The sequence below is a fragment of the Lacerta agilis genome, chromosome Z, assembly GCF_009819535.1.
Source record: "Lacerta agilis isolate rLacAgi1 chromosome Z, rLacAgi1.pri, whole genome shotgun sequence".
NCBI classification, from domain to species: Eukaryota; Metazoa; Chordata; class Lepidosauria; order Squamata; family Lacertidae; genus Lacerta; species Lacerta agilis.
The window spans coordinates 13169254-13193107 of NC_046331.1; the positions used below are offsets into that span (position 1 = coordinate 13169254).

Sequence of the window (23854 nt, forward strand, 5' to 3'; positions counted from 1 at the left end):
CATGCCATGCATAATTTTATAAACTTATATCATGATGGGTGCTCCAGGCAGGAGAGGATTCTTCTTTTGTCCATCATTGGAGAATCTGCAAATATTTAAGCTGAAAGTTCATTGAGTGATTTTTGCCTGGCCAACTCCTGGCCACTGCTTATCACCCTGCCACCTTTAGAAGAGAAAGGAGCCAAATAGGTTTAAGTGGCGAGGGGGCTCAAAGATGCTAACCACATGGGAGGGGGAGATGGCGGGAGCTGACTGAGGAGGGACCTTCCATCTTGCAGGGCAAAAAGTCTGGGGCTGGCTCTATAAATGGAAAATGGAGGAAAACTGAGTCTGTGCCAAGCACCTGTATCAGACCCTGTGTTGCTGAGGACGAAGTACTGTGGCTCTGTGGCAGAGCACGTTCTTTGCATGTAGACGTTTTCAGGTTTGATTCCTGAATTTCTAGGGGGGAGCCCTGTCCAAAACCCTGAAGAACCACTGCCAGTCAGTGTAGACAGTACTGAGCTAGGTAGACCACAATGGTCTGGCATTCCATAAGACAACTTCCTTTGTTACTGAGGTGATATATAGCAGGGAAGGGCTGTAGCTCAATGGCAGAGCACCTGCACTGCAGGCAGAAGGTCCCAGCTTTATTCCTTGTTGTCTCCAAGTAGAGCTGGGAATGTCTCTTGAATGAAGCCTACTGAGCTGCTGCCAGTCAGTGCTGACAATATTGGGAGAGTTTGACCAGGAGTCTGATGTGGTATAAGGCTGCTTCCAGTGCTCCTGACTTTGATGGAGGGTTGCAGCTCAGTGGTAGAACATCTGTCTGGCATGCAGCTCAGGTTCAACCCCGAGCGGCATTTCTATGTAGAGCTGAGAATGTTCCTTCTCAGAAGTCCTGGAGAGCCACTGCTAGTCAATGTAGACAATGCTGCGCTAGATATGCATGCTAGTATGTAACCAGCAAGAGCACCTGGAAGCTTTTATAAGGCTCAGGAAAGTTCACCTGAGTTGCTATGATCACTGGGTCCAAGGAGTCTTCCTTGGCCTCCCTGCGGTTCTTCACTTTGCCCTGAGAACTGGATAAGCAGCATGCAGGACTGAGAGCTGCCTGCTGTTCCTCAATCCAGAAAAAACTCACTGAGTATGCAGAACTTGAGTCAGAACAAAAAGCACTTAGAAGCTGAAGCTGGATCTGGGCCTTTGCAATTTGAAAGAGCGGCTTTGCTCAGCAGCCCCTTTGCATTGTCTCTAAACGCCCCCTTGACTATTCCCACCCCCGAAACTCTGGTCAACAGAGGTGCTCTGCAGATTGCTCAGATTGCAAGGCTGCTAAAGGAACCCGGAGAGGACTCCAGTTTAAATTGGCTCCTCAAGCCTTAGCCAGGTGGACCCCCTGGCAGCCCACTAGCCTCTCTTGAAATGACACATCAAAGAGGGAAGTGGGAGTCTAGCTGTTTCTGAGAGCAGCATGAGGCACCTTTGTAAAATGACAGCCTCAAAGCTGCCAGTCCCAGCTCCAGCCGCGAGAGGCTGCATGAGGCTTTGACGCATCTCCCTGCGGGACCCGCAGACTTGCAAGGAACACGTTTTATTTCCTTTTGCTCTTCTTTCCCCCTCACCTGTGTGTGCGTGAATGTGCCTGCTTTTGAGTGGGATGGAGCTCAGGAGATGTTTGAGAAAAGACCTAAGTGGGTCATTTTGTTGCTCCCTTGCCTGCCTGTCATCAATTTGCCGTTAGAATAATAGAATAATAGAACTGTAGAGTTGGAAGGAACTCTGAGGGTCATCTAGTTCAACCCCCTGCAATACAGGAATCTCAGCTAAAGCATCCATGACAGGTGGACATCCAACCTCTGTTTAACAACCTCCAATGAAACAGAGTCCACCACCTTCCAAGGGAGATTGTTCCACTGTTGAACATCTTCCTGATGTTGCATTGAAATCTCCTTTCTTGTAACTTGAATCCATTGGTTCAGGTCCTACTCTCTGAAGCAGGAGAAAACAAGTTTGCTCCGCAATCCACATGACAGCCTTTTAGGTATTTGAAAAAAAGCTACCACATCTCCGCTCAGTCTCCTCTTTCCAGGCTAAACATACCCAACTTCCTCAACTGTTCCTCATAAGGCTTTGTTTCCAGACCATTAATCATCTTGGTTGCTCTCCGCTGCACACATTCTTCTCAGGCCCTTCTTTGTGTGTCTCTTCCACAAGGTCCAGAAGGTGGCAACATGAGCATGGGCCTTTTCTGTAGTGGAATGCTCTCCTCAGGGAGGCTCAGCTGATGCCTTCATTATACACCTGTAGGTGCTGGGTGAAAACATTCCTCTATAACAAGGCCTTTTGAAATGCCCTTTTAAAACATGTTGTGGAAGGGGATATTATTGGGCTGTCTTTGTTTTTGTTCTTATTATATATTTTCTGTTGAATAAGTAATAATAATAATTTGTCGATATCCCGTTTTAATTGTGGCACCTGTTTTCTTAGAACCAGTCAAGGAGTAGGGGCCTAAGCTGTCAGCTTCCTCCTCTTCAACCTCTATGTTCCCCTTATTGAACTAAGCAGGAAAGAGGATGGGGGCAAAACTGGAATTAGGCCACATTCTCACCATGCATTTAAAGCCATCTGGTGTCACTTTCTACAATCATAGCTTCCCCTCAAAAATTATGCTGGAGTTTCTTAAGGGTGCAGAGAGATGTTGGGTGTCACCCTTGTTTTCCCTCTGAAAGCTGCATTTCTCAGTGGCTTGACAAGCAATCCCTCTGCCCAAAGAACTCTAGGAATTATTGGTCGCTTTGGGAGAGGATTAATGGGTCTTCTCACAATACTCAGCACCCCGAAGAATCTCCCAGAATTCTTTGGGGGAAGCTTTGACTGTTTAAAGTATCATAGTGCTTTAAATATATGGTAGGAATGTGGCCTTAGTTGGCTCTGCTTTTCATTGGTTTGGCAGGCATACAAGGAGCATGGCCTTCTGTTCTTGCCTGGTCTTCTGAGCAGGACTCTGATATAACAGACTTCAGCTTGCAGCTCAGATCTCCAGCTCCTGTTCCAAAAACTTACTTCAGGGGGACATCCAGGCCTGGAAAATGCCCACTCCATACCTGGGGAAGGGCCAGAGAAATGTGCTTTGCATGCAGAAGATCTCAAGTTCAGCCCCTAGCACCTGGAGTTGCCAGCATCTCCAGTTAAAAACCAAACCAAGCTGTAATGGACATACAGTGGGAAGCTGCTTTAGTTCATTGGTCCATCTAGCTCAATACTGTCTACACTGACTGACAGAAACTCCAGTGTTTCAGACAGGGAGTCTTTTCCTGGAGATGCCAGGAATTGAACCTGAGACCTTCTGCACCCAAAAAAGCAGATACTGTGCCAATGAGCCACACACCTTCCACGAGGCAGTGCTTAAAATTGTGTACCACTTTAGAGTAGGTGTTCCCTCTTGTGCTAGAGGCAAGGGAGATTGCCTCTTTTAAGATGGGGCTTCCCACCTGCAGTTTTTGGAAGTACTTAAATTTAAAATAATATGTGTGTTTTTTATATAAAAATGTTGCCTAATTAGTCAAGAGTGTTTTTAAAAAACCCAGTTAACCCCACCAACTGTACATTTTAGCTGACAATGTGTTTCTTTCACTGGCTGGAGTGGTTGAAGCTTTCTGTTTTCCTTTTGTGTGTCATTTTCTTGCAAAGGATTTGATCTCTCCAGCTGTTTTTTTTAAGGGGGGTATTCAAACACAGAAAGTGCAGTAATTCTCTTTGAACTGCTTTGTGGATATTAAACTCACCGTATTTCTTTCTTAAAATGTTTAGAAAATCCCTGACGCTCTGTGGGCTGAACTGATTGTGGAACGTTTGCAGATTGAGGACTGTATTCACAGCGTAAGTGTGGCTTTTGCTGGATGAGATTGTTCATGGGTTGTGGTGGGACAGGTGACGTGGGAGTTTGTGCTGTGGATGGGATTGATTCCCCAAGGTAATTGCAGGGAATTTGGAGTTTGATTAACAGCATAAATGGGAAAGCTGAAGGTACACATATGTTAATTGTCTGGCTACCAAGACGACCAAAGGGGGGAGCAGCCGTGTAGTTCCGTTGACTGCCACAGGCACTGGCAGAGTCCTGAGTGGGCAAACCTGTTATAAATAGGCTACATTAAGAAGCAAACAAACCAACCAACCATTTCATGGATCTTTTTTTTTCAAAATTCTGCATTCATTATAGTGTTGTTTATTTATTTACTTTTAATTTCATATCCTGCTCTTCCTCTTCAGCAAACAGATTTATTTATTTCATAAAATGTATGCACTGCTTGATTGTAGAAAACAAAAGAAAACTCAAAAGCAATTTACAAAAAAATATCACAATAAAAATATCAGTGCAATTAAAAATTCAAACTCGCAAGACTATTTGGTACCTCCATATCTGGTCCTTCCTTCAAGGACTCAATGTCTGGCATCAGGTCTAGGCTGGGCATGACACTACAGTACTTTGATTCCCAGCAACTGATATTCAGAGGCATACTTCCTCTGACAGTGGAGGGAAAACATAAGAAGAGCCTACTGGATCAGACCAAAGGCCCATCTAGCCCAGCATCCTGTTCTCACAGGGGCCAACAAGATGTACAATGGTAGCACTCTTCCTGCTTGGGATTACCAATAACTGGTCTTCAGAGGCATACTGCCTCCAGCAATGGAGGTAGAACATTCCTAGCTGTACTGGCTTCACTGGTCAGATCTGTGTGTCTCTGGACACACACACCTTTTAGAGGCACTTCAGATCCACTGCCACAGGAGATGGCCACCTTGCTTTGCCTCCTGGTAGGGGCTGCTGTCAACCTCAGATATGCTGATGACACAACCTTGATGGCAGAAAGTGAGGCGGAATTAAAGAACCTTTTAATGAGGGTGAAAGAGGAGTCCGCAAAATATGGTCTGAAGCTCAACATCAAAAAAACTAAGATCATGGCCACTGGTTCCATCACCTCCTGGCAAATAGAAGGGGAAGAAATGGAGGCAGTGAGAGATTTTACTTTCTTGGGCTCCATGATCACTGCAGATGGTGACAGCAGTCACGAAATTAGAAGACGCCTGCTTCTTGGGAGGAAAGCAATGACAAACCTAGACAGCATCTTAAAAAGCAGAGACATCACCTTGCCGACAAAGGTCCGTATAGTTAAAGCTATGGTTTTCCCAGTAGTAATGTATGGAAGTGAGAGCTGGACCATAAAGAAGACTGATCGCTAAAGAATTGATGCTTTTGAATTATGGTGCTGGAGGAGACTCTTGAGAGTCCCATGGACTGCAAAAAGATCAAACTTATCCATCCTTAAAGAAATCAGCCCTGAGTGCTCACTGGAAGGACAGATCCTGAAGCTGAGGCTCCAGTACTTTGGCCACCTCATGAGAAGAGAAGACTCCCTGGAAAAGTCCCCAATGTTGGGGAAGATGGAGGGCACAAGGAGAAGGGGGCGACTGAGGATGAGATGATTGGACAGTGTTCTTGAAGCGACTGGCATGAGTTTGGCCAAACTGCGGGAGGCAGTGAAGGATAGGCGTGCCTGGCGTGCTCTGGTCCATGGGGTCACGAAGAGTTGGACACGACTGAACGACTGAACAACAACAGGGGCTGCTGTCTCCCTTTGCTCAAGGAGCCCTATTTAAATCAACACCAGTATCTTTGAAGGTATATTTATGTAACATGGTATGAATTAATAAAGATGTTTATAAATACCATAATGCATATTTAACTAAAGGTATGTTAATCAAGGAGATGGGATTTGTGCCAAGAGAAGGAAAATAAATAAGAATTTGGGGGGAGACCAATCAGAATGTTTATAATTAGTTCCTGCCATGACTTTCCCTCTCTCTGTCCCTCTAAGAGGTGATTGTTACAAAGAGAATCTAAAACATGAAGGGATCACCTTGCAAAAAGTAGTAGCCATTTACCAGCATACCTACCAATTTTGGAACAATTAAAATAAGAGGCTGTTCCTCTTTCCCTCAGCCTTACCCCCTCACCTCAGACCTCTTTGACTGTCCTTGAGTCCCAGCAGCCCTCATGAAAGGAAATAGGAAGAAGCTACTGACTGGATGGGCAGCCAGCGTATCCTTGTGTCTGTCACAATTCCCAGGTATTTCAGGAACATCAGGCCTCCTGGCTGAAGCCAGTGACCCATCTAGTCCAGTTTCCTGTTCTCACAGTGGCCAACAAATGCCTCAAAGGGAAGCCTGCAAGCAGGACTTGAGCACAATAGCAGTTCTCTCTACTTGTGATTCCTAGCCACTGGCATTCATTGACATATTCCCACTGACTGTGGAGATTAACTTAGCCATCATGACCAGTAGCCAATGATAGCCTTATCTTCAATTAATCTATCCTCTTTTAAAGCCACCCACATTGGTGGCCATCACTGCCTCTTGTAAATGGATGGAAAATGGATGGAAAGAGAGAGTTAGATAAATAAAGATATTGGAAGGATAAAAATATTAGAAGAGCCTAACTATGATAAAGAATAGAATGATAATGGGTGGCAATTTCTTTGACGATATGCAGCATAAAAAGGGAAAATAGGAAGCCATGGGGGCGAGGATGGTCTAAAGAGAATGAATGGAAGAAAATGCAGTATGTAGAACATGTATGTGTTGAAACTTTGAAAAACAATAAAGGGGGGGGGGGGAGAATATTAGAAGAGCCTGCTAGATCAGATGAAAGGCCCATCTAGTCCAACATCCTTTTCTCATAGTAACCAGCCACAGTGACCAACCTTATCCTTGCACAACAGAACATTCTCTCCCTCCCACACCACCTAAATCTGTCCTGAGGGTCGCCCCCAACCCTCCTGAGCAGATTTTGGCATGGCAAAGTGCATGGTGAGGGGGAAGAAAGGAGAAAATCCTGTTGGGTGACCCCTAACCCTTGGGCTAGCTCAGTAATTTTGTTGAATTTTGCCCTGAGTCTCCCTGATCATTATCTGATACTCTAACCACTATACCACAGCCACACTGACTTTTATTTTTACTTCATTTACAGATTTTCATTTTGTAATAGGCTGCATCAAAGATATAAGAAAGCTAATTCTTTTTAGCTCATTAACTTTTAAAAGCCTCTTCCTTGTCACCTGCTTTCTGTTTTAAAATGGCCAATCATTACATTTTTAGGGTGCCGTTTTATACACACACTCTCTCTCTGTCCCTCCCTTTCTATCAACTACAAGAAAATTGCATCAGTCCTTTTGAATTGTTCAAGGAAAAGGGAGGTGAGAGATTTGAAGGGAAATCTAAATGACTGGAAAGTGGTTGTCAGTTTGCCCGTACAAAATACCGTGCACCTTAATCCATAATTTATCTGCTCATTTTGAATTTGCAAAGTAGAATTAAACTTTTGCATTGCAAATGACTTGCGCTTGAATTATTTGGGTCTGCCTGATTTCTCTTAGAGCTCTTTAAAGCTGAGCTGCTTCAGTAATTTATCTGTTTATTTATCCTTCTCCCCACCCCACCCCACCCCTTCACTGATGATGAATAGATAGATATTTATCCCACAGGGCCAAATATCTAGGGTGGTTTTCTTGTATTTGCATAAATGTGTATTAATGCACACAGGAATTAGACCTCGTGAGGCTTCATTCAGACATCATGCCAAACCATGGTTCAGGAAGCTTAATGATAGTTTGACATAATGTTAAGATTAATAAGAGGAGGTTTGCTTTGTGATACACTGCCAGAGCAGATTTTTTTAAAAAAATGGTTTGGCAAATGCCTGAATTGACAATTGATCCAGATTCCTAGAAGCCACTACATTCAGAGATGGATGGGCTGATCAGATGGCAAACAAAAGGAGATAGACTCCTCTAAACCATGGTTTGCTTGGGAAGCTTTGACTATAGTTTACAACTTTACATTCTAATCCATGGGTACAAAACTAAAAGGACAATAGGCTGCAGTGCTCACTGACGCCAAGCTCTTTCTTGCAGCTCAGTACAATTCAGGGCAAAATACTTCTTAGGAACTATGAACAAAAACAATGGACTTGTTCTTCTTATTGTAGTGAGGGCCACCAGCTTGAATGGCTTTAAGGGAGGACAAATTAATGGATGATAAGGCAGTTAGAACTGGATATGGAACAACTGATTGGTTGTAAATTGGGAAAGGAGTACGACAAGGCTGTATATTGTCTCCCTGCTTATTTAACTTATATGCAGAATTCATCATGCGAAAGGCTGAGCTGGATGAATCCCAAACCGGAATTAAGATTGCCGGAAAAAATATCAACAACTTCAGATATGATGATGATACAACCTTGATGGCAGAAAGTGAGGAGGAATTGAACCTTTTAATGAGGGTGAAAGAGGAGAGTGTAAAATATGGTCTGAAGCTCAACATCAAAAAAACTAAGATCATGGCCACTGGTCCCATCACCTCCTGGCAAATAGAAGGGGAAGAAATGGAGGCAGTGAAAGATTTCACTTTCTTGGGTTCCATGATCACTGCAGATGGTGACAGCAGTCACGAAATTAAAAGACGCCTGCTTCTTGGGAGAAAAGCAATGACAAACCTAGACAGCATCTTAAAAAGCAAAGACATCACCTTGCCGACAAAGGTCCGTATAGTTAAAGCTATGGTTTTCCCAGTAGTAATGTACGGAAGTGAGAGCTGGACCATAAAGAAGGCTGATCGCCGAAGAATTGATGCTTTTGAATTATGGTGCTGGAGGAGACTCTTGAGAGTCCCATGGACTGCAAAAAGATCAAACCTATCCATTCTTAAAGAAATCAGCCCTGAGTGCTCACTAGAAGGACAGATCCTGAAGTTGAGGCTCCAGTACTTTGGCCACCTCATGAGAAGAGAAGACTCCCTAGAAAAGACCCTGATGTTGGGAAAGATGGAGGGCACAAGGAGAAGGGGACGACAGAGGATGAGATGGTTGGACAGTGTTCTCGAAGCTACTGGCATGAGTTTGGCCAAACTACGAGAGGCAGTGAAGGATAGGTGTGTCTGGCGTGCTCTGGTCCATGGGGTCACGAAGAGTTGGACACGACTGAACAACTGAACAACAACAACAACAACAAAGGCTGTCTCTTACCAGAGGCAGTCTGCCTCTGAATAACAGTTGCTGGGATGTGGGGAGAGTTGCTGTTGCATTCAGGCAGGCATCTCATAATGCAGGCATCCCATAATGGACATTTGGTTCACCAATGTAAGAACAGAATGCTGGATTCGATTAACTTTTGGCCTGACCTAGCAGGGCTCTTCTAATGTTCCTACAATCATGGGTATCTTGCTCAGCCTGGCCTCAGCCCTGTTCAATATCTAGTGGTGGTGCTTGTGACCTCAGCTCATGCTACCACCCCTGTCCTTGGTCAACAGCTGTAGCACAAACACACAGGAATCGTCTTGGTGATTAGTGCCTTAGAAGTGCAAAACTTTTTTGATAGCACTTTTAAAATGTCCACCTTGAAGGGGAAACACACTACATCTGGAGTGTGTGCCTTTCTGGAATAGAAAACGTCCCCCACCCCACCCCAAAATATTTGAATCTTGCAGAGGCCATCAGCTTGCTTCTTGAGCCAGATTTATGCTGCTGTGGTTCATAACACAAGTCAGTATATTATCCTGGAAAAAAATGTTAATAGATTACCAGGAGTGGGCCGCCAGCCCACTGTACTACCAGCTGTTTGTTTTATTTCTCCTGGTGGTGTCATTCAGCTGGCATTAATTGCCCAGCTTTCATCCTGCCGATGGTAGGAATGCTGGATTTTGTGTGCCGTTGTTTTGACACTCTCAGGTTTATAGATGTCGCTTGTATCCTCGGAGGAACACGGTTTTATTGATCAATGGCTCTGCCGGGACCCCATAGGGCTTGTTCTGCAAATCCAAATGCAGTTAGGGTGCTGAGGGATCATGCAGGGATGGTGGTGGTCTTAGCAAACCGAGAAAACTTATGGCAGGCATTATGTTCTAGAGCAAGCTATGTGTGGGAATGGGAACTGGGGCTGCTGTGGCTTACAAGGTTCGCATAAGGTCCTTGCAGCCCCACTGGCTGTTCCTTGAAACTGCAGCTGTGCTGGTTTAGTGTGGTAGCAGAGTTAATTTGTAGGAGCTGAAGAAGCCCTGGCTTGAAGACCTTCACACAAAACCTTGCCGAGTCCACCAGCGTAGTTATGGCCTGCTCAAAACTATGCTGTGAGGAAATAAATAGGTCATGTTCACACTATGCATTTCAAAGAACTCATATATCAATTTAACAGAAAAAAATATTGGGAAACTTTAATTTGTTAAAGGATGCTGAGAATTATTAGGAGATCCTCTTCACAGAGCTACAATTAGCAGTACTGTACCCTTAGTTACATTCCAGTTAGAAATCTCTTCCCATGAAGTATCTCCAATTGATTTTACCATACAATAAAAAGTATAAAACAATTACATATATAAAAAGCATGTTTTTTCTACAATTCTTATCTTTTCCTTCATTTGAGGAAAAAGAAAAGAAATTGTATCCCAAACTTTCCAAAATGATGAACTCAGTCACCCAGAAATTGTGAAATTGAACAAATGCAGTAACTCGGAGGTGAGGTAGCTGCCCAAAGAAACAAAGCATGGTGTATGTGTGTGTGGTAGAAGCCCACCCCATGCTGCTTTCCCTAAGCTACCCTGCTCAGCTGAGGTGTGGTGGTGGAGACCAATCTGTTGCCAGGTTGAAGTGGAGTCAGCTGCCAATTTGGTTTGATTCTGCATGTAGGATGATCGAGTGGCACTAATTTTTCCTTCATCTCCAGCACCAGGATGTCTTGGGTCTGCCCTATACATACACGCCCCCCCCCCCAAGCTGGTTCCCTGCTCCTAACAACATGCAAGTTCATTCTGCCACATGCCATTGATGCAATATTAGTGCATATCTTGCCTGTGGACTTTCCATTGGGGCATCTGGTTGGCCACTGTGAAAACAGGATGATGGACTGGATGGACCATTGGCCTGATCCAGCAGAGCTGTTCTTATGGTTTTCTCATGCTATCTCCTTTTTTGCAGAGGGATTGGGATGGGGAAAAAATCCAGATTGAGGGTGGGGAAAGTGTGGGGAAGACACTGACTTGGAGGAGAACACCATGTGTACAATAGAAAAATTAATGGAGGCACAGGAAGCTTACCATTCACATTAAACCACTGTATGGATGAGCTCTTAAATGACTGGGGTACGTGCATGGTGCCCTGTTTCAAAGTAGATCAAATGGGAGAGGCAGACAGACATGTGGGACCAAGTGTGAAGGATCTTTTATTCCGTTTATTCAAGCGTCTGGGGATTATTTGCCCGTGTGGGGAAGCATTCTCTCCCTCCCAATTGCTTCCAAAGAAACAAATCCTTAGCTTGTGAAGGTACTAATTAGCCTTTAATGGCAGTCAGGAGGGCAGGAACGACCAGTATTTGCACAAAGCCTGACTTGCCTCAATGGACTCTGTGCTGTTCCTTCATCCTTGGCTCCCAAGCCACAATCCTTCCCCCTCCCCCCCCACTGTTGTCTTCTTATCCTCCCCCCCCCTTTCTTTTTTTATCGTTGACATCTGTTTGGAGCTTGTCCCTTCTGTGATACCATCCTACTTGCAGCTGTTCCAGACCTCCGGCTCTGAGCCATGTGCAAGGGGGGGGGGGCGCCCTGAGCATACGGCCCTTTTGATGTGTGATAAAACAGAACTGAGCCACTGGGGGCATGGCGAAGGAAATGCAGCGGAATATCAATAAACCCTGTGCCGAGCAGAGCTGCACCTCGGCGGCAGGCTAGACATTTCACTGAAGTGTCAAGCCGACGGATAATGTATTCTAATTAGGGATTGGCTGGGGCCTTGGAACTGGGAAACCTGGGGGGGGGGGGCTGAGGTGGAGAATGACCCATATATCTAACTGTTTTAGAGAGGGCTTATTTATAATGTATTAGCATGGCGCCTTAATTACAAGCAACTTGTTTGTTGAGCTACCTTCTTGGATTATTATTATTTAGTTATTTCATTTCATTTGTTGTTGCTTTGCTTAGAGCCTTGAACTGTGAAATCACAAACTTTATAGATTGGGATGTGGGAACCAGCTTCATATGTGATCTCAGGGGTAGTGTGTTTCTATTTGTGGGGTAGCAGATGTGTGTTTGTTTGCATGGAACTTAGTGGGCTAAAATCATTGACCTCAGCCACAGAGAATTTTTGCAATCTCCAACTTTGGTCTCAATTCTGAATTGAATAGTCTTTTGGTGAGTACAGTGGTACCTCAGGTTACAGACGCTTCAGGTTATAGACGCTTCAGGTTACAGACTCTGCTAACCCAGAAATAACGCTTCAGGTTAAGAACTTTGCTTCAGGATAAGAACAGAAATCATGCTCTGGTGGTGCAGCGGCAGCGGGAGGCCCCATTAGCTAAAGTGGTGCTTCAGGTTAAGAACAGTTTCAGCTTAAGAACGGACCTCCAGAATGAATTAAGTTCTTAACCCGAGGTACCACTGTATTAACCAAAGGGAGGGAGTTAGAGTTCAACAATAACTAGGGAGCTACTGGTTCCCCATTCCTGTGCTAAGATGCATTACTTTGCTGACTTCAAAATGTGGTCAGCCAACCCTGATGGATCTGGCAGCCCTCCTGTACTGTTGGATGAGGCTGGGGACATTCACCCTAAAATCCTGCATTGATGCCATCACAAATAAGCATGTAAGAGCCCTACTGGATCCGACTAGTCTAGTCCAACATCCTGTCCTCATGGTAGCCAACTGGATACCCATTATAGGAAGCCAGCAAGCAGGACCTGAGCACACCAGCACTCTTCCTACTTGTGATTCCCATACTGCTTCTGACAATGGAGGTAGAACATAGTCATCATGGCTAGCTATTGATAGCCTTCTCCATGAATTTGTCTACTCATCTTTTAAAGCCATCCAGGTTTTTGTCCATCACTTCCTATTGTAGGAGGGATGCGGGTGGCGCTGTGGGTTAAACCACAGAGCCTAGGGCTTGCCGATCAGAAGGTCGGCGGTTCGAATCTCCGCGGTGGGGTGAGCTCCCACTGCTCGGTCCCAGCTCCTGCCCACCTAGCAGTTCAAAAGCACGTCAAAGTGCAAGTAGATAAATAGGTACCGCTCCAGCGGGAAGGTAAACGGTGTTTCCGTGCGCTGCTCTGGTTCACCAGAAGCGGCTTTGTCATGCTGGCCACATGACCCGGAAGCTGTACACCAGCTCCCTCGGCCAGTAATGTGAGATGAGCACCGCAATCCCAGAGTTGGACACAACTGGACTTAATGGTCAGGGATCCCTTTACCTTTACCTATTGTGGGAGCGAATTAGAATGTAAGAAGAGATTCCTGCATGGCACGGGGTTGGACTAGATGACCCTCAAGGTCCCTTCCACCTCTATGATTCTATGATTCTGCTGGATCAGGCCAATGACTCACAAAGTCCAGCATCCTGTTCTCATAGTGGCTAACCTGATGCCCTAATGTGAAGCATACAAGCAATGCCTGAACACAAAAGCACTCTCCTCTCCTGTAGTTTCCAGCAACTGGTATTCAGAAACATTTACTGCCTCCAACTATGGAGTTAAATTAATAATACTGTGGTACCTCTGGTTGCGAATGGGATCTGTTCTGGAGGCCCGTTCGCAACATGAAAAGACTGCAACCTGAAGTGATTCAGTGCTTCTGCGCATGTGCAAAGTGTGATTTAGCGTTTCTGCGCATGCACACATGCCAAAACCTGGAAGTAACCTGTTCCGGTACTTCCGGGTTCGGCCCATTCGTATCCCGTAGTGAACGCAACCTGCAGCGAATGCAACCCGAGGTATGACTGTAAATTAAAAAGTTTAATTATGCACTGTGTGAAGAAGTACTTTCTATTGTCTGTCCTGAATCTTCCAACATTCCACCTCATTGAATATCCACAAGTTCTAGTATTATGACAGAGGAAGAAAAACTCAACTGAAGCAGTAACTGCTCAGTGTTTATTTACTAAATCATTTCCTCCTTCCTTAAAATTACTTTGATTTATTTCTTAATCTACTACAGATGCTTGTGTGCTTGTGCTTGTACAGTTGAAATCACACACTACAAAGATAATCTCAAGTGAACTGGAGCTGAACCAATTTGATTGCACAGGCTGAACTTTTATTATCTTGAACCAGAACCAAACTGGGACATCTTCAGTTGTGGCTGAACCAAAAAATAAAACAAAATTAATGGTTTGGCTCCCTGATTAATTCCCCCCCCCCAATGGAGTAGGTTTATAAATTTGTATTCTGTGAGAAAGTGCAGTAAAAGATATGTATTTAAATATGAAATCTTCACACAGATTTTTTTAAAAACACATTAATTTGGAAGCGGGAGAGAACTTTTACAAATTATCACACAAGGAAATGGACGCAGACTGGAAACACCCATCCATCCCTACTTGCAGAGAATGTGCTCCATCACTGAACTGTGATTCATCTACGCCAGGCATGCCCAACCTGCGGCCCTCCAGATGTTTTGGCCTACAACTCCCATGATCCCTAGCTAACATGACCAGTGGTAAGGGATGATGGGAATTGTAGTCCAAAACATCTGGAGGACCGTTCTACGCAGTCTTATAAACAGCCATTTTAGATTGCTTGATACTATTTTCCCTCATCCAGCTGGTTCTGCTTGTCATTGGCTTTGGCTTCATCTATCTTTTGCTGTGGCTAAACCTGCTCTTTGACCTCCCTGCCTTTTCCCCTGCCAATTCCAATGGGCAACAGTCACCACCGCCTGTCAGCCATATAGGATATGGACCATTCTTCTCCCCCACCTCTTTCAGATACTAGGACTTCCTTAATGTAGGTGCTGTTTTGGTTGCAGACATGATGCTGGGAGGTGCAGTGGTGACAGTGGACAGTTTCCACGATACCCTTGCCTTAAGACTGTTTTCCCATTTCCTGAAGAAATCTGTGGCATAGCATGTTAGTAAAACTGGACTAATTAGGGAGTTGCAAGCAGACAGTTGTGTTTTCCAGTAATTAGAATGTTTTGGTTTCTTCCTTGCTTCATATGTTTCCCTTGAACAGTTCTGCAGCTTTTGGGGTCCCTTATTGATTACAGATTCAAGTTAAGGTAGGAACTGGTAATTATCAATTATCTTTTGCTTCATTGATTACGCAAAAACATTTTAACTGTGTCTACCACAGCAAACTATGGCAAGTTCTTAAAGAAATGGGAGTGCCGGATCACCTCATTTGTCTCCTGAGAAATCTCTATGTGGGACAAGAAGCTACAGTTAGAACTGGATATGGAACAAATGATTGGTTCTAAATTGGGAAAGGAGTACGATACAACAAGGCTGTATATTGTCTCCCTGCTTATTTAACTTAAATGCAGAATTCATCATGCAAAAGGCTGGACTGGATGAATCCCAAGCCGGAATTAAGATTGCTGGAAGAAATATCAACAACCTCAGATATGCTGATGACACAACCTTGATGGCAGAAAGTGAGGAGGAATTAAAGAACCTTTTAATGAGGGTTGAAAGAGGAGAGTGCAAAATATGGTCTGAAGCTCAACATCAAAAAAACTAAGATCATGGCCACTGGTCCCATCACCTCCTGGCAAATAGAAGGGGAAGAAATAGAGACAGTGAGAGATTTTACTTTCTTGGGCTCCATGATCACTGCAGATGGTGACAGCAGTCACGAAATTAAAAGACGCCTGCTTCTTGGGAGGAAAGCAATGACAAACCCAGACAGCATCTTAAAAAGCAGAGACATCACCTTGCCGACAAAGGTCTGTATAGTTAAAGCTATGGTTTTCCCAGTAGTAATGTATGGAAGTGAGAGCTGGACCATAAAGAAGACTGATCGCCAAAGAATTGATGCTTTTGAATTATGGTGCTGGAGAAGACTCTTGAGAGTCCCATGGACTGCAAAAAGATCAAACTTATCCATCCTTAAAGAAATCAGCCATGAGTGCTCACTGGAAGGATAGATCCTGAAGTTGAGGCTCCAGTACTTTGGCCACCTCATGAGAAGAGAAGACTCCCTAGAAAAGACCCTGATGTTGGGAAAGATGGAGGGCTCAAGGAGAAGGGGACGACAGAGGATGAGATGGTTGGACAGTGTTCTCGAAGCGACTAGCATGAGTTTGGCCAAACTGCGGGAGGCGTGCTCTGGTCCATGGGGGTCACGAAGAGTCAGACACGACTGAACAACTGAACAACAACAACAAGCATTCAGTAAGCCTGCAAACCTCCAGGACTGATTTGGTTCTCTTTGAGAGACACCATTCTTCTAGTCAGTGAGTTGTTAAGATTTGTTATGAAATGCTAACCATTCTCTGCTCTCCACACCCCAGTTGTATCTTTGTCCACATTCAATTAGCAATTCAAGATTGATTTGGTTGGCTTTCAAATAGTGATTCCAGTTGGTTTCTGATTCAGGGAGGTGTAGGGAGAGACGTTTGGTTCAGTATTTGGCTAAGGTTCAGTTTGGCTTCCAGTCTGGTATTGAGCCGTATACCAACCTCTGCCAACCGGGTGCCCTCCAGATGTTTTGGACTACATCTCCTTTCAGCCTCTGCCAGACCAGTATAGGTTCATAAGCATTTGTTTTTTCCTGTGGTGTTTTTGTGTGTGTGTGTATCTTGTTTTACATAATCATAAAAAAGATCTTCAGTCCAGCGCTTAGCTGGTTATAACAAGGACTTTAGGGAGCAAACAGCCCTTTTCATATATAGATCTCTTTAGCTTGCCTGCTTTGTTAGCTCTGGGGGTTTAGAGGTTTCCATTACAGCACATTTTCCTGTATAATTTGGGGGATGGACATGCACATATCTTTCCCCCTTTGTCCTCTTTAGCTTGGTTTAGCTTTTAAAAAGTTGGCTGCATGAGTTCACATCCTCCTGAATATTTCAAAAATACCTAGACACCCCCTTCTCTTCCCAAATATTTTTTTATATATTTCAATAAAGACTTTTATGTGCAGATAAAAAAGGTTTAAGAGTCGTAAGGTTATCTATCTCTATCTTTATCTCTCTATCTCTATCTTTATCTCTCTATCTCTATCTCTGTACCTATAAAACAAGCATTCTGCTTCATTGGACCTTGTACTGCGAAAAGTTGCTCAGAGGCTTGAAACTAGGGATGGATGTTGATTTTTGTTTCTCTTCGTTTATCATTTTGCAGTCTTTGGTTCTCCACATTGGGCTGCAAACCACTTTGAGGTCCGTCCCCCCCTTTATGAGGTGCACAAGTTTTATGCAATAAATAAAAGAAGTATATTGGTCTGCAATTTTTAAAGGTCTCATGAAAATTCAGCAGCATTTTAATGCGAGTTTTTCCAAACATGCACATTTTTGTATGTATTTTTTTCTCAATATGCTGCGTTTCTGCAAAGCTATTTCTCCTAAGAGAATGCATCTCTATATGTTATTTTCACGGATACAATGCATTTTTTTACACATCTAGTTTGTTGGAAACATTCACTGCAAAATTATGAGAAGTGTGAATATTGAAGGATGGCTCTGTTTTGTTTGGTGTATTGTTTCAAGAGGTGCAGATGAAGCATGAACTGAATCAAGTGTCTCCCGCATCCCTATTCAGCAGTCACAAACCAGAGACCTTTCCTTCCATGCCTCCCCAGCAGCGCAACTCAATATGTGCTTCATTTCAATGATCAGCTGTTATATGTCTTATTTCACCAGGGCTGGGTTATGGAGGCGATGCCCCAAAGTCGAGAATTTGCCCGGGAGCTGCTAGCAATGGGCATCATTCCCAAGCACGTTGGTAAGAACATGTTTAGTTCCATTGTGTTTTTACAAATTCTTTCTGACTTTCTAATCTCTCTCTTCCATTTGAGAAAGAGAATGAGGAAGAGGCAAAGAGAACATCAGGTCAAACGCAACTGACTGCCCTACCCCCTTGCCCAGGGCTTCTTTACAGGATGCGTAATTTATTTCTTTTAGTGTTTTAAACTTGTAAGCCTCATTGGCAGAAATGAGGTAGAGAAAGTAGTATAGACATAACTCAATACGTTCTGTGAATATCTGGGGCAGAAGAACACCCATGACTGGTGAAGCTGGGCATTTGCAAATGCCCCAAACTGTACTATAAAGGGGTCAACATCAGTGCTGTGCTGTACAGGCCTCATGCTGGAGCCAGGAGTCAATCCAGGACTCACAGCTAGAGAATCAAGCCAGGAATCAGAGCCAGGAAAATCTTTCACTGCCCAAATCAGAAGAACCAATGACTAGTGTGGGTGGGAGGAGCCACTGCATTTCCATGGATTCCATTACTGCCTAGAGCAGTGGTGGCTAAACCACTGCCCAGGTCTACTAAGCCTCAGGCAACTTTCATGACCCCAATTTTGTGCCCCAACACAGCCCAGAGCTGGTATCATGAGTCTTATGGAGGCATCTTGGAGAGAGTAGTCAGATTATGATGATGAGGAAAGTTGGAGGAGGCTGACCTGTGGGGAGGGCCCCAGAGCTTGAGAGACACAAAAGGAGAGCACATGGGAGGGGCTGTCAAATTCTGCTTCAACGTTTTCACTTCAACCTAGTCATGCATTGTAGGTCTCTGCTGTGCATTACCAATTTGAAACCTGTAGACCAATTTTGAAACTCTATACCGACTTCATAAATATAAAAACTTCCAAACATGGTGATACTTTGAGTTCTGATTCTCAGGGAGAACCAGAACAGCTAGAAGGAGAGGTTCCTCTTCTCCCAGTACAGTACTGTAATGGGGAGGAAAATCACAGCACCTTATCCCCAGAAATCTCTGCCCCTGTACCATTGAAATTAAGACAGGGGAATTTTGGCCAACTTTGACTACTTACGTGTCAATCATCTGATGTCATATTGACACTAGGTGACTGACAGGTGTGGTGTCCAACTCATATGTCAAAATTGCCCTGCTGAGATGGGGGAAGATAGTGCACAAAACTAGGTTGAACTGCAACCCTGCAAACCAGCTCCAATCCTGTTGTCAGCAGCTGCATCTCCACCCACCTTACATTCCTACTCACATATGGCATTAGGTGTGAGTCAAATGAATGTGGTTTCAGAAAAACAGCCTGGTGGGCCAGGTTTAACCTGCAGGCTGGATGTTCCCCAACCTTGCAATAAGGACTGTGTGAGATAATTCCCTGGAGGAATTTGCCTCATGCAAATTAGTGTGATTGTAAGTCCAGCATAGCCTTTCACAACCTGCCAGCCTTCATGGTGACTGGGACTAATAGCATCTATAGTCCAAAACATCTAGAGGGCACCAGGTTGGCACCAGATCGAGGAACTTCCCTGATACCTGGAGAAAAAGGAACACACACACACACACCCCTATATGTTTTAAAGTCCTCTCTGCACATCTGGAATCCATACTTTTAATTGTTGTTGTTGTTGTTGTTGTTGTTGTTGTTGTTGTTGTTGTTGTTGTTTTAATCAGGCTTCCAGAAAGCCAAATTAACTTCCATTGTATTTGCAATTCTTTTTCCTTCCTTCCTTCCTAGTGGTGCTTTTCGCTCCAGATATTGTGCTGATTGAGAGGAATCTTGGGAAAAGAGTGGATATTTCTACTGGAGGTGTGGCGTTGTTTTTGTTTTCTTGCTAACAGAAATGGGGAAGTGGTGGCTGAGAATGGCAGTATAAAGGTGGCAGGGGCCATGGAATCTTTAGCTCAGGGGATACAGTAGATAGGATATCATCATCACCATCACAGATTTATTAATCACCTCCTAAACCACTGTTTCAAGCCAATTTATACAAAAGATAATTAACAGTTAAAAGCACCAAACCAGCAAATACATTTGAACAAGACTAAAATGCTAGGGAGTGGACACTCATCATAAAAGATATTTTTCATCCAGCTAGGAAAGCCTATGGAACAAAAATGTCTTAATTTGTTTCTGGAAAGTGCAGACTGTGGGTGCCTGCTGTAGCTCAACAGTAATGTTGTTCCACAGGGCAGCCACATTTATGAGCCTGTTCCAAGTTACCCATGAGGGGATTAATTACAGTTCCAGGATGCTTCATTAGACAGGGGAAAAGAAGTCATATGCTTTTAATTGTGCTTTGAACGTATGGCCCGGATGCAGCCCAGTCTCTGTTCAAGTGAATCTTTTCTGCCAACCCATTTCCAGAGGTGTACCATACAACTTTTGACTGGCCAACTGAGGACTACATACGGCAGCGCCTGAGAGTGCCGCATGGCATATCTGAAGTGGAGACTGCAAGGCGGTTATTGAAATACCATCAAGACTACCCTGGGATTCTTCAGTCCTTTGGGAGTTGCATGAAGTTGATCAATGCTGACCAGCCATGCGCAGATGTTTTTGCACAGGGTAGGAAGAGATGGGCAGCTGTTTGATTATGTGGTTTTGTCAACAGGGTCGGTTTCAGGTCCATCTTTTTCAGAGGGTGAGCATCATTTCTTTCCCGCTTTGAAAATTCCACTCCCCAGATCTCCTAAGATGAAATAGCCTAAAAGCCCTGTTTTGGAGTGGAACAATTCACGAAACAAACCCTCATCTCAGCACAAACATTTCTTTGGTTTGCTATCATGACTTTGTATATAAATGATTCCTTTCATTTGAGCTCTCCGTAGGGAAAATTGAGAAACTGACAGCCACAAAGCACACTTCTTCTTTCTTTTTTGCTTTTTAATTGTCCCCCTTCCCAACAGTCTTTCAGTGGCCTGTTTTTAACACCCAGCTAATATTTTCATTTGGAAAAGGGCCTTTCCTTCTAATCATGAGCACCACACTTTGAGGTAAACAAGTTGGAGGTTTATATCCAGAATTTACAAAATTAATTACCTCTAAATTACTTAATTACATTTAAAAGTTCACATCATCATTCATAAACAATTCATGCCTTGAATTGTAAATATATGTATGCAGGCTGAATATTAATTATTATTAATTAATAATGCAGTGAAATAAATTGAAAATTGGAATGGAAAAAAAAATCCTCTCCAGATCATCTCCCCCCATCTTTTTCTTCCAGTTGATGCATCAAGCAGCCAGATTTTTTAAAAAGAATAATTAGATGTGGAGACTGTCTGGGGGATCATTACTCCTAATTAACTTGGTTATTTACTGCAAATTAAGCATCATTTGTAAGCAGGCTGCTTGGCCTGTTATGTTTCTGCTGCAGATATGCTGGGCTGGGAAGAACAACTTAGAGCTGTCTCTGGTTAGCTGATATTTATTTGGGAATAAATTATGTGCAAATGGACTGTTTCCCTCTGCTGTGAGTAGGGTTGGTTCTAATATTTGGGTAGCCCCATTCCCCGGCATGAAACCAACAGCAAGTCTCCTTAACCCGCAAGGGGCAAGGGGTCTACTGTTAGGCAAAGCAAAACAAGCACTTCAGGTGCCAGATTTCAGAATGGGGGGGGGCAGTACTACCCACAAGCTATTCCTGTGCTTACCTTTGGATACCCTTTGAATATCCTAAATTTCCACCATTTCTATTGTTTGTCAGTCTTCACCCATGTCCAATCTCTGCCTCGAACGCTCGCCCCATTTTCACCCCGGATTATTCTTTGTGGACCGCCAGGCTCTGGGAAAAGCATGCAAGCATTGTTACTGTCTCGGAAATATGGCATCATCAATGGTTTGTTATCTTCTCTGTCTTAAATCCTCAATGGTCTCAGGCTGTCTCTTTCTCTGTCCATTGCTGAGGTTGTAATATTTCTCCAAACCACCCCAGATCAAAAGCAAAAATCCCCTGATAAAAGGCCACTAGGCAATAGAAACTTGTAACTTTAACAAGACAGCACTGACGTGTGTGTGTGTGTGTGTGTGTGTGTGTAAAGTTTCCATGTTTATATCCTTAGAGAAAAGGTGAGGAACGTTTATCAGCCTGAAGGCTGCATTCCCTTCTGGGCAATGCTTTTTTCCTGGCATTACTTACTGGTACGTAGTACCGCCACCTTTTTTTATCTCCCAGAGATGCTCAGCTACATGGGCAGCTGCAGCATAAATAAAACCCCAATGGGGCTGGGCTGCTGCTGCCTCCCCTTGGGACTGGCCAGAGTGCACGAGTCCCACTCCCCAAGGAGCGTGAGAGTGACATGCTCTTCCCTCACTGATGGCACTCGCAATGGTCATGGCGAGGTGGGCACAGGAGTAGCTGGTCAGCACCAGCCCCTTTTTTTTCTAGAAAAAAGGCATTGTTTTGGGCAACCTCCCAGAGGGCACCTGCCAGTGGTGAATGGGACCAGAGGCAGAAGAGGGTGGTGCAATGAATAAAATGTTACTGTTGTACAGGTGGCAATGCGGGGGTTCCGTTCCTGGCCCCTGCGCGTACCAACCGAGTGTGCATAAGCAAACCCACCCACGTCTTGTGGACGCGCCTAAAGCGGCCACCGCCTGTACTGTAGGCTAGTTTCACACTCTCTCCCACACTCCTCTATCCTCCATCCAGATGAATAAAAGGCACTATCAAAGTTCCTTACCAGCTGCTGGGATGCCGGTTGCTTTGAATAACAGCTGTTGGGAAGCACAAGTGGGAAGAGTGTTGCTGTTGTGCTCCTGTCCCATCAAGCACTGTGAGAACTGGACCAGATGGCCCTTAGGCCTAATCCAGCCACCGTGCACTCCTTACATTCTTCCGATTTGTTTGCTCTTGGGGCACTGAATTAGAGGGACCTCTTGAATCCTTTCTAGCTACCAGCATTCTGGCACTGGCAGCCAACAGCCCTTTGGGGCAGCTTTCCACACGAAGAAGCCAGGAGCTCTGCAGCACCTCCAGCAGAAAAAAATTGGAAGCTGTAACTTCCTCATCCAGTAATTATAAGTTTATAACCAGTCAGAAACACATAGACTCTCCCTTGACTTGCTGTTTTCCATGCTATATTTTGATTAGTATATTTTTCTTTTAAAATAAAAATGTTCCCAGCCAAATGTATTCTTTTTTATCCTATTTTTTCCAGCTTTTGTTTGGATAGCGCAAAAGAGGGATGTGTGTGTGTGTGTGTGTGTGTGTGTGAGAGAGAGAGAGAGAGAGAGAGGTGAGATGGAGAAACCAGCTCAAGCTCCCATGTCTTTTATTTTATTCAGTGACCTTTTTCCAATATGCAGCTTCTTTGCCATTTCTTTCTCTCTCTGTCCTCCCCACAATCCACCTTTCCCCTCCCCTCTACTTTTGCTTTCTTACTTCCTTTTTAAAAATTAACCTTATGTCTTTTTTGTTCCTCGTTCCTCTCAGTTTGCTGCGGGCAATTGCTAAAGGAAGCTGTAGCCGACGAGACAAAACTTGGAGAACTCATTAAGCCGTATTTTGACAGTGGTTGGCCAGGTAAGGTCACATTTCTGCACTTCCCATGCAGTGCTTACAAATCTGTGGGGAAGTTGGGGCGGACGGACGACAGATGCATAATCTTGGGGTTTGGAGGGGGGGCATCTTTGTGGCATGATTGGAGCTGAGGGTGCATCTCCTAAGGACAGGGGAAGAAATTTGGTTCTGTTTGCAAACTTACTTCGTTTACCCTTTCTGAAATAATGTGCTAACTTGAAACCCAGCTGTCCTCTGAAACCCTTGTACCCCTAAATTTTACTGTGTGGTTCTGTAGTCAAGTTGTGTGCGCAGAAATGCTGTTGCTGGAGAAAAGCATCCTGGACAGTACTTGTAAAAATGATGTACAAAAAATTAGTTATATTTGGGGAAATGCTTTGCAAAAATATATGTATACTTGGAGCTGTGCCCCTGTTTGCTTCATTTGCCAGCCATGCTACCATTCTCCCCAAAGATGCCCACTTTGCTCCCCTATCTACCCTTCCCAATTCCTTCTCTTTGCCTCCCACCCATCACCAGAGGACTAAAACTCCCATATTAACCTGCCCTCTCCCTCCCCTGCTCAATTGTCACACTGTTTTCTCAGAGCCACCCCACCCCACTCCTG

General features: G+C 44.2%; 1 protein-coding gene across 1 annotated transcript in view; it reads left to right on the forward strand.

Moving 5' to 3' along the window:
* AK8 (adenylate kinase 8) overlaps positions 1 to 23854 on the forward strand; it is a 98881-nt gene that overhangs the window by 25732 nt on the left and 49295 nt on the right. The window contains exons 5-10 of the mRNA XM_033137910.1: positions 3793 to 3861; positions 17653 to 17734; positions 19458 to 19529; positions 20088 to 20288; positions 21433 to 21564; positions 23161 to 23250. Of these exons, the coding sequence (XP_032993801.1) occupies positions 3793 to 3861; positions 17653 to 17734; positions 19458 to 19529; positions 20088 to 20288; positions 21433 to 21564; positions 23161 to 23250 (646 nt within the window). The remainder of the gene's footprint in view (positions 1 to 3792; positions 3862 to 17652; positions 17735 to 19457; positions 19530 to 20087; positions 20289 to 21432; positions 21565 to 23160; positions 23251 to 23854) is intronic.